General features: G+C 42.1%; 1 protein-coding gene across 2 annotated transcripts in view; it reads left to right on the forward strand.

Moving 5' to 3' along the window:
- Window positions 1-7,079, forward strand: part of LOC120048556 (amyloid-like protein 1) — a 47,125-nt gene extending 40,046 nt beyond the window's left edge. Inside the window, exons 7-17 of one of the 2 annotated variants that reach the window (XM_038994640.1) lie at window positions 788-915; window positions 1,430-1,504; window positions 1,641-1,799; window positions 2,224-2,352; window positions 2,944-3,043; window positions 3,381-3,548; window positions 3,701-3,724; window positions 3,832-3,896; window positions 4,273-4,338; window positions 4,497-4,640; window positions 5,716-7,079. In XM_038994640.1, the coding sequence (XP_038850568.1) occupies window positions 788-915; window positions 1,430-1,504; window positions 1,641-1,799; window positions 2,224-2,352; window positions 2,944-3,043; window positions 3,381-3,548; window positions 3,701-3,724; window positions 3,832-3,896; window positions 4,273-4,338; window positions 4,497-4,640; window positions 5,716-5,814 (1,157 nt within the window). In that variant the 3' untranslated portion in view covers window positions 5,815-7,079. Of the gene's footprint in view, window positions 1-787; window positions 916-1,429; window positions 1,505-1,640; window positions 1,800-2,223; window positions 2,353-2,943; window positions 3,044-3,380; window positions 3,549-3,700; window positions 3,725-3,831; window positions 3,897-4,272; window positions 4,339-4,496; window positions 4,641-5,712 lie in introns of both variants that reach the window. The other variant, XM_038994639.1, reaches the window with a different exon arrangement.
- The last annotated feature ends 4,026 nt before the right edge of the window (window positions 7,080-11,105 follow it).

The following is an 11,105-nucleotide window of genomic DNA, read 5'->3' on the forward strand; positions in this document are numbered from 1 at the left end:
TCTCACAGTTACATCTTCACCCTGTCCAGAAACCATCCTTAGCCACTACTTACCACCTCTCAACTAGATCTGAGAGTATTTATTGGGCATAAGCTTTATAGGAATACCGCTTTGCCCTAGATGGAATTTTAACCATATTGTCTATATTCTTACCTACAAAAGTGGAGAAGTGGGGTATTAAGTCGTGTCTAGGGTTTTGTGTCTAGTCTGGACCTTTCTCTCTAAAGGCCAGTCTCAGTAAGGGAATAGACTGTAGTTGCTACACTTAGTGGTTAACAGGGCAGTAAAAAGACTGGGTAAATGCTGACATCACTCTCCCACTTACTCTTACTTACTGGGGAATGAACTGTAGTGCCCAGTTAGCATCTCCAGTACTTTCTCTCTCACACTCTATCTCTCTGTAATAGACTAAGGATAATTACACACACACACGCATGCATGCAAGGACACGCACGTGCACACACACACTCACCATGCCTATCTGTCTGGCTGGATATAGGAGTTAGATAGGAGTGGCTGGCTGATGTATTTACAGCACTACTCGTCTCCAACTCAATAATGCTGACCACTCACCCTACTATCTGGATCAATGGCTCTCTGGCTCTCTCTCCCTGGGTAATGGCAGTGATTAGGATATCTTTCTGTCTCCCTCATCCTTCCCCTGTCTTTCATTCTGCTGCACTGCCTGTACCTCCATCTCTCTCTCCTTCTCTGTTTTCCATCCTTTATTCTCCCTCCTCTCATTCTCCTCCTCTCCTTATCCCCCTCTCCTCCTTCTCCTCTGCAGTACCCACCCCTCGCCCCACAGATGGTGTGGATGTTTACTTTGAGATGCCAGGGGACGACAGCGAACACGCCAACTTCCTGCGTGCCAAGATGGACCTGGAGGAGCGGCGAATGAAACGCATCAATGAGGTAAGGTGGGCGGAGAGGCGGGTTTGGACAGGCAATGAACCAATAAGATGAAGCCAGGCCTGCTGTGCTGTTTCCTTATCTGTGATCTCATACAGAACCCACTGTTGACAGACGGGGGCAAATTGCTCTGGGACCTGAAGTGAGGTTTTAATGCAATATTAATATATTGGGAGAATCTCAATTGAATACTCTATGTCCTCTCAACTCCTTCTCAAAACCCATTGGAGGAGAAGGTCAGAGGGGGGGACCGCCTGCTTTCTCATCCAATGGATTTTGAGAAGGTGGCGAGGAGAGAGGACGCGATGAGTATGCAATTGAGATTGTCCCACTGTTTACTTCATGTGAACCAAGCCAAGTGGATACCCAAGAACAGACAGACTTTTTTAGTAGCTGCAGTTTGAGGCAGATATGGAGCATTTTAAACATCAGAATGGTCCTTGGTGGATTCCTGTCTGAGGAAATTAGTACTTGGCTCTTTGTTTGTGAATGACGTTAACGCACCTTGCCTTTTCAGATCATGAAGGAATGGGCTGAGGCTGACAACCAGTCTAAGAACCTGCCCAAGTCTGACCGCCAGGCCCTTAATGAGGTAAGAAGATGGAATAGGAAGAGGAGGGGATGGAAGAAAGGAGAAGGGGATTAAAGAAGGAAGAAAATATGGGAGACGGACACTCATATACCTATTAACACAACAATGATCCCCTTCTCCTCTCCTCTCCCCCCAGCATTTCCAGTCTGTGTTGCAGACTCTGGAGGAGCAGGTGGCAGGGGAGAGACAGAGGCTGGTGGAGACCCATCTGGCCCGTGTGGTGGCCACCCTCAACAACAACCGCAGACTGGCCTTGGAGAGCTACCTGACCGCCGTGCAGGCCGAGCCCCCTCAGGTCCGCAGACAGCAGGGGCAGCAGGGATATCTACATTTGTTAGGCAGAGAGCATGATTGTACAGATCTGCAACGCTGCTTGGTTTTTCACACAACAATTTCCTGTGTGTATCAAGAATGGTCCACCACCCAAAGGACATCCAGACAACTTGACACAACTGTGGGAAGCATTGGAGTCAACATGGGGCAGCATCCCTGTGGAACGCTTTCGACACCTTGTAGAGTCCATGCCCTGACGAATTGAGGCTGTTCTGAGGGCAAAGGGAGGGGTGCAACTCAATATTAGGAAGGTGTTCCTTATGTTTGGTATACTCAGTGTATATTTGTTAGGCAGAGAGTATGAGTGGACTGTAGTGTGTTCATTTCTACCACACCTTGTCCACCCCCTCCATACTCTGACTATAATATCCCTCCTCTCTCAACAGCCGGAGCGGGTGCTGCAGGCTCTGAAGCGATACATGGCAGCAGAGCAGAAGGACCGCAGACACACTCTGAGACACTACCAGCACATTGAGGCCGTCGACCCCCAGAAGGCTGAGCAGATGAAGTTCCAGGTGTGAAATGAAAATATATTGGAATATACTAGAATGAAAATATACTGTACCTCTTCCTTAAGCAGTGATGCTGCTTCATGAAAAACGGATGCTCATAAAATAACTCAAAGGGGCAATCAGCAGTTGAAACAATAAAAAAAGTGTATCTCCGCGCCTGTTTTGGTTAAAAGCTGAGGGATGGGGCTGGAGAAATGTAACCACTCTCAAATTCATAGACAGAGCTATGGATGCTATGACTGACCATTCATGATATAAATTATGTTTTTGAGGCTATTGGAGTAAAAAAAGCTTATAGATTGGGTTCTAATGGGGTACCACAGTTGAACTAAGCTCATGAGGCATTTATAAGTTATATTTGTCAAGAATCAGTGGGTCCATATAATTTATTTATAAGTCCAAAAATGCATGTAGCAACTGCAGGTCGCCCCTTTAACAAAATGATCAATACCTGATGTCATAATCATCCTTCACAGCAAAACTAATTTTCACTTGTAAATGCCAATACATTAAACCAACACATGACTCTTTCAGACTCAGTGGGGGCTTTGTCTTGTAATGAACCTAACCAGCATTGATCTCTTGAGGTTGCAGGTCTACACCCACCTCCATGTGATTGAGGAGAGGATAAACCAGAGCTTGGCTTTACTCTACCAGGTCCCTGCCTTGGCTGAGGAGCTGCACGATGATATCCGTACGCTACACTCCTCTCTACTCTCCTTTTAGCGTTAGCCATGTAGACCAGGATGTGGGGTTACTGACCCTGTCCTAATATTCATGTTTTAGTTCCTTCATAAGACATTTAGAAAGAGATAAGCTAGCATTTATCATGATGTCTTTTGTAAGACAGTGAAAGTTCCAAATTCACATGATCTAATTAGTAGGTTATTATAATCTTGACATTCAGAAAATAAAGGATTGGTGGATATAAGGTGTAAATAACGCAGTGTTACCATATATACATTATACTTTACTGTATATCAAGCTTTCCTGTGTTTAAAACCTGCTTAATTCTCCCTCCCTCCCTGTAGAGGAGCTGGTGAAGGCGGAGCGAGGAGACATCAGTGAGCTCATGACCACTTCCTTCTCTGAGACACGCACCACCGAGGAGCTGCTTCCTGCCGAGAGTGAGGAGGAGAAGGATGACGAGGAGGAGGAGGAGAGAGCCTTCCAGAACAGGCCCTACCCACCCCGCATCGGTACAGGGACACACACACACACACACACACTCATGAATGCACGCATACACACAAAATGCTCCTCTTCAAATAGTTCAGGAATTAATTCATTTCTTTGAATACAAGCAGTAGGTTAACATTTTATTTATCTCTATTGTTTCTGTCCTGTCAAGACCCACAGCCCAACACTAAGAAAGGTGAGTTAAAGGGAAGGGACATGAAGTCTGGTATTTGTCTGCCAAAATGTCATTTTCAAAGAAAGAAAAAGTTGAAGTTGATCTGTGTTTTCTGCCTCTGCACTCAGCCTCTACAGACGAGTATGACTATGCCACATCTGAGAGAAGCCCCACATATGAATATGAGGAGAAAGTAAGAAAAATCTTTTTTTTTATTATAAACATACACATTACTTTACAGACATGGCATCCTACTTGCACTTGTGTTTACAACACAGCCAAGAGTTACGCTGACACATTGTCAATCATCTCATCTCTCCTTCTCTCCCTCCATCCCTACCCACTTTGTATCTCACCCATCATGTGTATATGGACAAATAGCTTGTGTCGCACTGCAGCCTCCACGTGATAAACTGCTACATTTTTACTCACTTACTATAATATCCACCCACAGCAGGAAGTCAACTCCCATAGAGATATAGTTAATGTGTTCTATTTAATTCTGTGGTACTTCCTCTGTAATGACCTATTAAATAACCCCCTCTCTCACTTTTGCTCTCATTCTCTAGATTAACACCTCTCTGGAGCTCAAGCAGGTGGTCTACAAGTCTCCTGAGATCCAGACCGATGAACTAGTGAGTCTGCTACCTAGATAAGTGTCTGGATGGGCTGGGCTGAGCGGACCCAGTCCTCTCTTGTGGTATTGTAAGTCATTCCCATGATGATATCAACCTCATTTCTCCATCTTCCCCTCTTTGTGCCCTCTCTTCCCCTTTTCTGTTTCTGTCCTTAGCAACCAGACGCCCTGGAGACGTTCAACCGTGGGGCCATGGTGGGGTTGCTGGTGGTTGCCGTGGCCATCGCCTTGGTGATGGTGATCAGTCTGTTGCTGGTGCGCAGGAAGCCGTATGGCACCATCAGCCACGGCATTGTGGAGGTAGGAGGCAGGGAATCAGACAGAACAAACACCTGCTCACTTTGATGCTTCCAAAACTTGTAAACTGGAACAACTTGTCCCGATTGGTGTTTTTAAATCACTGATGAAGGATTTTGAGGCTGATTCCCTGACCTGTCAATGTTTTTAATTTGCCGCTTTATGATTTTGTTATACTCTTGTGATTTCTATGGTTTTAACTAGATTACCTGTAGTCTTTCATGTTGTCTGTCTGTAATTGTGTAATGACTTGGTGCTGCCTATCTTGGCCAGGACACTCTTGAAAAAGATTTCAAATCTCAATGAGCCCTTCCTGGTTAAATAAGGGTTAAATCAAATAAATCGAAGTCCAGTAGATCTCTTTATTAGTGTGTGGGTTTAAATATTGTTTTGACTTATCTGACCATCAAGGCTTCCTCCGATCTCAATGCCATAATCCTTCTTCCTTGATCATCGTCCCTTCCAGTTCCATTACTCACACAATTTGTTGATTAGTTGATGTTTGTTTGTACAGCTTTTAGCTGTATGCAAAATAAAACTAAACACAATCAATCAATCAAATGTATTTTATAAAGCCATTTTTACATCTGCAGTTTTCAGTGATTTACAGATGCCTAGCCTAAAACCCCAGAGAGAAAGCAATGCAGATGTAGAAGCACAGAGGCTAGGAAAAACTCCCTAAAAAGCAGGAACCTAGGAAGCAACCTAGAGAGGAATCAGGCTCTGAGGGGTGGTCAGCCCTCTTCTGGCTGTACCGGGTGGAGATACATGTGGCCATTAAGGCTAGATAATTTTTGAAGAAGTTCAAACGTTCATAAATGACAAGCAGGGTCAAATCATAACCATGGTGGCTATAGAGGGCGCAGCAGAGCAACACCTCAGGAGTAAATGTCAGTTGGCTTTTCGTCGGCAGGTATTCAAAGTGTCTATCCCTGCAGCGGCAGGGAGGAGAGGCACTTTATGCTTATAGCACATTAGTGTCCCCTCCTTCCTGCTGCTAGTACTTCCTTATACCGTAGCATTTACTTGTACTGTATCTGTATCAGTATGACCTTTGACCCTCCGTGTCTCACAGCAGGTTGACCCCATGCTGACCCCAGAGGAGCGCCAACTAAACAAGATGCAGAACCACGGCTACGAAAACCCCACCTACAAATTCTTTGAGCAAATGAACTGAGGCGATGGGTGTGGCCTCCCGGTCATGCCCAATCACACGAGGCGCTCCCTTTCCTTGCTCCCCTCCTAGGGGTGGTCCCAGTCACACCGCCTATGTTGTATTAAGATGTATCATTACGACCAACACTTTAATGTAACTTGACAAGCAAATAGGGGGTATATGCCCCAAACCTCTGACCAACCATGTCCCCACATCAGTTTTGGAATGTAAACCAGTAACAGAGACGTATTACCAACTGACCCATCCTCTTACTCTTCTGGTCTAGAATAAAGGGGTGGACATTAATGCCACAGTGTAACAATCATCTCCTTTGGAGAGATTCACTCCTGTCTACTTGGATAGGAATGCCATTGGAATGGCTTGAGTTGACCCCCTTATTCTTAATAAAATGGATTGATATTTGTCAGAAACGGACTCAATGTTGAACAGTGCATTTTGCTTTGTTGTGTATGTCATCTGTTTATTCTTTGTTGGATTGTGTTACAGCTCTGATTCATTATATTCCAGTTCAGATAAATGGTGTAAAATGTGAACAAAGAATATAGTCTGATTATAGTATAACTGATTTAAATCTCCATACAAACTGGTTCTCTATCTAAAGCTACAATGACTCTGACATGATGACCACCAAGCCAACCCCACCTCCATGAGTCAATGAAGGATATCTTATTTCAAAGCCAGGCACAGTTGTAAAGGTTAAGCAGAGATGAGGAGGTTGGGTAGTTATAATGAATGAAGCAGAGATGAGGAGGTTGGGTAGTTATAATGAATGAAGCAGAGATGAGGAGGTTGGGTTGGGAATGTGAGGTATTGAAGCTTGATTAACTTAGTTGTTACTTAGTTATTACTTACACCAACATATATTATCAATCCATAGTAAAATGGGTTTGTGGTCTTGATATTAAGCCCAACCTCATCTCCTTCAGTCTGTGGCATCTGACACAACCGGCACCCAGTGCCTATTCTATGTGATGTGAACTATTTAATTGAACTAATGTACCAAATGTACCATTTAAGTTAAGTGAATGACTGCTACCTACAAAATTGTAACAAAGTAATGAGAAGTCCATTATTTTAATGAGAGCATGCAGATTTGGTGTATGATGCTACCGTCTTTGTGTTGTTCCTGTTCTTTGCTTTTGATAAGATGGAAATGTGACAGATTAAAATGGACAGTGTAAATATCTTTAGAAAAAAACATCTTCAAAATAGACATTTCTAGAATTATTTTGCATCAGTGTAATGGAATAAAAACAAAAAGAATACCTTGTGCTGTTCAGAGAGAGAACATTTTCCTAACATGGCTGATTGAAAACGGACTGTTGTAAAAACCAGCACAAGACGACACAGTTAACTTCTGACTGAATGTATTTTAGGTAGACGTTGAGACTCCATTTCCTCTTCGATAGTGCATCACTCCCCTAGTAGAACCCCAAGGACTAACCGGTAATCAGTAGACAAGCTACATATCCAATACCTTCCTCATTATCTCACTGTAGTGTAACACTGGATGTCTCTCTTCACTATTTGCAGGTCTGAATGAGAACAGTGGGATGTCATTCATTATTGTGGTGCAATGGACTTTAGCATTAGGGAACATAGTGATGTTGGCAACATGGTGATATTGTGGAACAGTTGCACCTAAGGGAGGTACGCGGAGGACTGGACTATTGCTCAGATTGGGTGGGACCACAATATTTGCTCTAGCACACCTTAGTGAGTTATTTTCAGTTTATTGCTTCAAATTCAAGTTGAATCTTTATTAGGGACAACCGGTTTCAGGCAGGATGAACATACAATACAGAACATATAGACGCTGTATAAACACCAGTTAAATGTTAGTCTACTAGGGAGATGTGTTGTATCTCACTGAAGTATCTGTCACTGTTATAATGATCAATATCATTCACTGTATATAGATAAGAAGGAATTGTCCACTGTTCAATGGCTGATTGTTGACCTCTTGGATGGGTTTTATGTTGAATTTATTTTCCACTACATTATTTTGGTACCAGAGAGAGTTCTGTGTTGGATGGTCACATACACAGGAGGTTTCTTCGTAAGCTACGGTGTCAACTACAACTACTGTTGGCCTACTGTACTACAGAGGATCCTACCAAAACCAATCATCTTTCACTACTCTCAGAATTCTGAAAATAGCACTTTGTAAAACACCACCAGTCCTGACATCCTTAGAGGTTCATCATTTATTTATAACTCATGGCTAGGTTGTTCTGCTGTTGTGTACTCCATGGAACCACTGGCGACACGAGGGAGTAAATTATTGATCACATCAGAGGAGAGATGTGGCTGACTCACCCTCATCACCTCAAACCGTTCTGTTTCTTTATTCAAACACTGCTTTGAATATGGGAAGAGGAGTTCAAATGCTTGAACTCAGAGATTTGAATTTTCCATGTATTGCTTTTGGATTGTAGGAATCACAGGTTGTGGTTACTGAATCAAGATAATTAGAGAGCTGAGATAGTCTTTGTATAATTTGTACAGCTCCGTTTAGTGAATGAAAACATGGTATGTTCACAGTTTAAGTCAGTTGAACCTTGTATCGATACTACTGAAACTATAGAAGAGAACAAGCTTGCCTGTGTTTCCCCAAAGACTCAAGGTTTTCATACCAGCATTTAGCAGATGTAGAATGGTATATACTGTAGTGACTGAACACACATTTGTATGTCCTCTCTTGATTAAGATACTTCTATGTTGGCCTTCCTCCCCTCCCCACCAGAGAAAATATAAACAATTATATGGAGAGTTTAATTGCTGCATTATTGCCTTTTACAATGCTGTGTTTTGGATGTAATTATGTATTTTTTATTTGAGTAATTATCAATTGGATTGAGGGTCATGTTTTCTCACTGTATGAAAAATATAGTAGCTTGTTTAAGGCACTGTAAACAGGTTAAATGTCTAACCTGCAGTTCAGATACAGCAGACCTACACTGTCTAAGTGCATTGTTGGGCCAGTAGCCGAAAGGTTGCTGGATCGAATCCCCGAGCTGACAAGGTTAAAATCTGTCGTTCTGCCCCTGAACAAGGCAGTTAACCCACTGTTCCCCGGTAGGCCGTCATTGAAAATAAGAATTTGTTCTTAACTGACTTGCCTAGTTAAATAAATGTTCAATTTAAAAATAATAAAGTCTATAACTAAATTGTCCATGGTGTAGCGCCAAGCACAACTGTGAACAAAATATTGCTCTATGTCAGACAAATACTGACTATATAATGTGAACTCCCACCATTTTGACTATACTCTGATTGGAATGAGGGAGCTGATCTTCAAATCCATTCAGAACTTGACCAAAGACATACTCTGCTCTAGAAGAGGTCAGACAACTGACTAATTTGGCCAATTGTCCCTGAGCTATATAGAATATAATTCCTGTGCAAGAAATCTGAGCAATGGAGATCTGATTAAGCTAATTAAAACTAATAAAATTACAAATGACCCACGAAACTATGTTTCTTGAATCACTGTTCTTCCCCTCTGACTACAGGATGGGATAGTTGTCTTGATTTTATAATATCAGCCAGCATGGGGTCACCAAGAGAGACGCATGTGTTCTGTCACAGCTATAACCAGAGAGATATTCTCTGGTTATAATAACACATTAATAAACACACCACCCACATGAAAGTGGAGTGTTCTAAAGTATGGCTTTTATTGTGGCCTGGTGTAGCCTATTTTATTATCTAGATTGGTGAAGGTATCGATACTGTGTGCAACACTATAAACAGTTTGCTGCCATATTTGGGGTTTGAGGTCTTGATTGAAACCCACCTTCATATTTGTACAAAACATAACCGGCATTGATAGTTAAGGGAATAACACCTCAAGTGTTTTGCAAATGTGTTTATGCAGGGAGTTGAACATAACCACACATCGACCAAACACCTATTTAGTTTCAATAGAACATGAAGCACAATGACATCACATCCTGTTCTTTCACCTCAATTTCCATTACAGTTTTAAAACGTCACAGACTGAAACTATCTGCAATGTCAGGAAGTCAACTTGGTTATGGTTTTATGGTTTATTCTAGGCCAAATGACAACCTTCGGCAGCAATGTTGTCTTAAACACCATAGACAGTGGTTTTGCTTGTCTACTAAGTTAAATTCACCTGTTTCAATTTAAACTCATCTGAGTGGAATTATTTTCGAAAAATTGAAAAAAGTGTCAGCAGGCTCAGCACATGTTATTTGGTTGTAACGTTATTAGGCTTTAATTATGACTTTTTATATGACATTTGATACATCATTATTTATCTAGGCCAGTGGTCACAAACCAGTCGGTAGCGATCTACTGGTCGATCTCAGAGGAATTCCTATTCGATCATCAAACATTTTTGTAAAAAAACAACAATAAAGCCTTGCTTTCCTGTTTTTGTATTCGTTTTGCGCTGTTCCCGCTACGTGCACTTGATTCAGCAGCCATAGCGCTGGGAAGGCTACGTGTTCCTTTTTTAACCATTTCATGTGTCTGAGGGTAGAACTCCGCCTTCCCGGCAGGCATAGAGAGCAAATCAAGTGCACCTATAAAGCTACCGCTGGCCAATCAGATAACTCAGATCGCCTTGTTTGACCTCGAGCCAAAGACTGTAAAAGGAAGCCTCGAACGCACAGCAAAGTTGATGCTGTGAGATTTCAAAACGTTAAAAAAACATGACTAGAAAGAAAGTCAACGAATACAGCAAAGAGCTGCTGTTTTTATGAGTAAGTTCATGTTTAAGTTGTTAGTCAGCACTGTCAAGACCTTAACACTTTTATAAGCCATAACATGAGCGTTCCCCCTACAACCAGTACTGCAGCTGCATTGAATGAGTATAGCAAAGTGTTCCGATAAGCTTGCGTTGTTATTATTAGCGGCTTGTGTCTAATTTAATAGCAAGGAATATTTCACTTTCTCTGGTCAAAGGAGTAACAACATCAATTGGTGCATGAGTCAGAAATAATGCAGTACGACCTGAGTTTGGCCATCAGTTGGAATACAGTGTCCCCACAGATAGAACAATGAGAGAGAGTTTAGAACTTCTTAGGGCTAGGCCTCTTTTGTCTCAATATCCGCCTGAATGACGTACCCAAAGTAAACTGCCTGTTGCTCAGGCCCTGAAGCCAGGATATGCATATACTTGGTACCATTGGAAAGAAAACACTTTGACATTTGTGGAAATGTTAAAATAATGTAGGAGAATATAACACAATAGATATGGTAGGAGAAAATCCAAAGAAAAAACAAACAGAATATTTTTTTTGAGGGAGACCAGCCTCTTA

Source organism: Salvelinus namaycush, chromosome 5 (genome assembly GCF_016432855.1).
Source record: "Salvelinus namaycush isolate Seneca chromosome 5, SaNama_1.0, whole genome shotgun sequence".
Classification (NCBI taxonomy): Eukaryota; Metazoa; Chordata; class Actinopteri; order Salmoniformes; family Salmonidae; genus Salvelinus; species Salvelinus namaycush.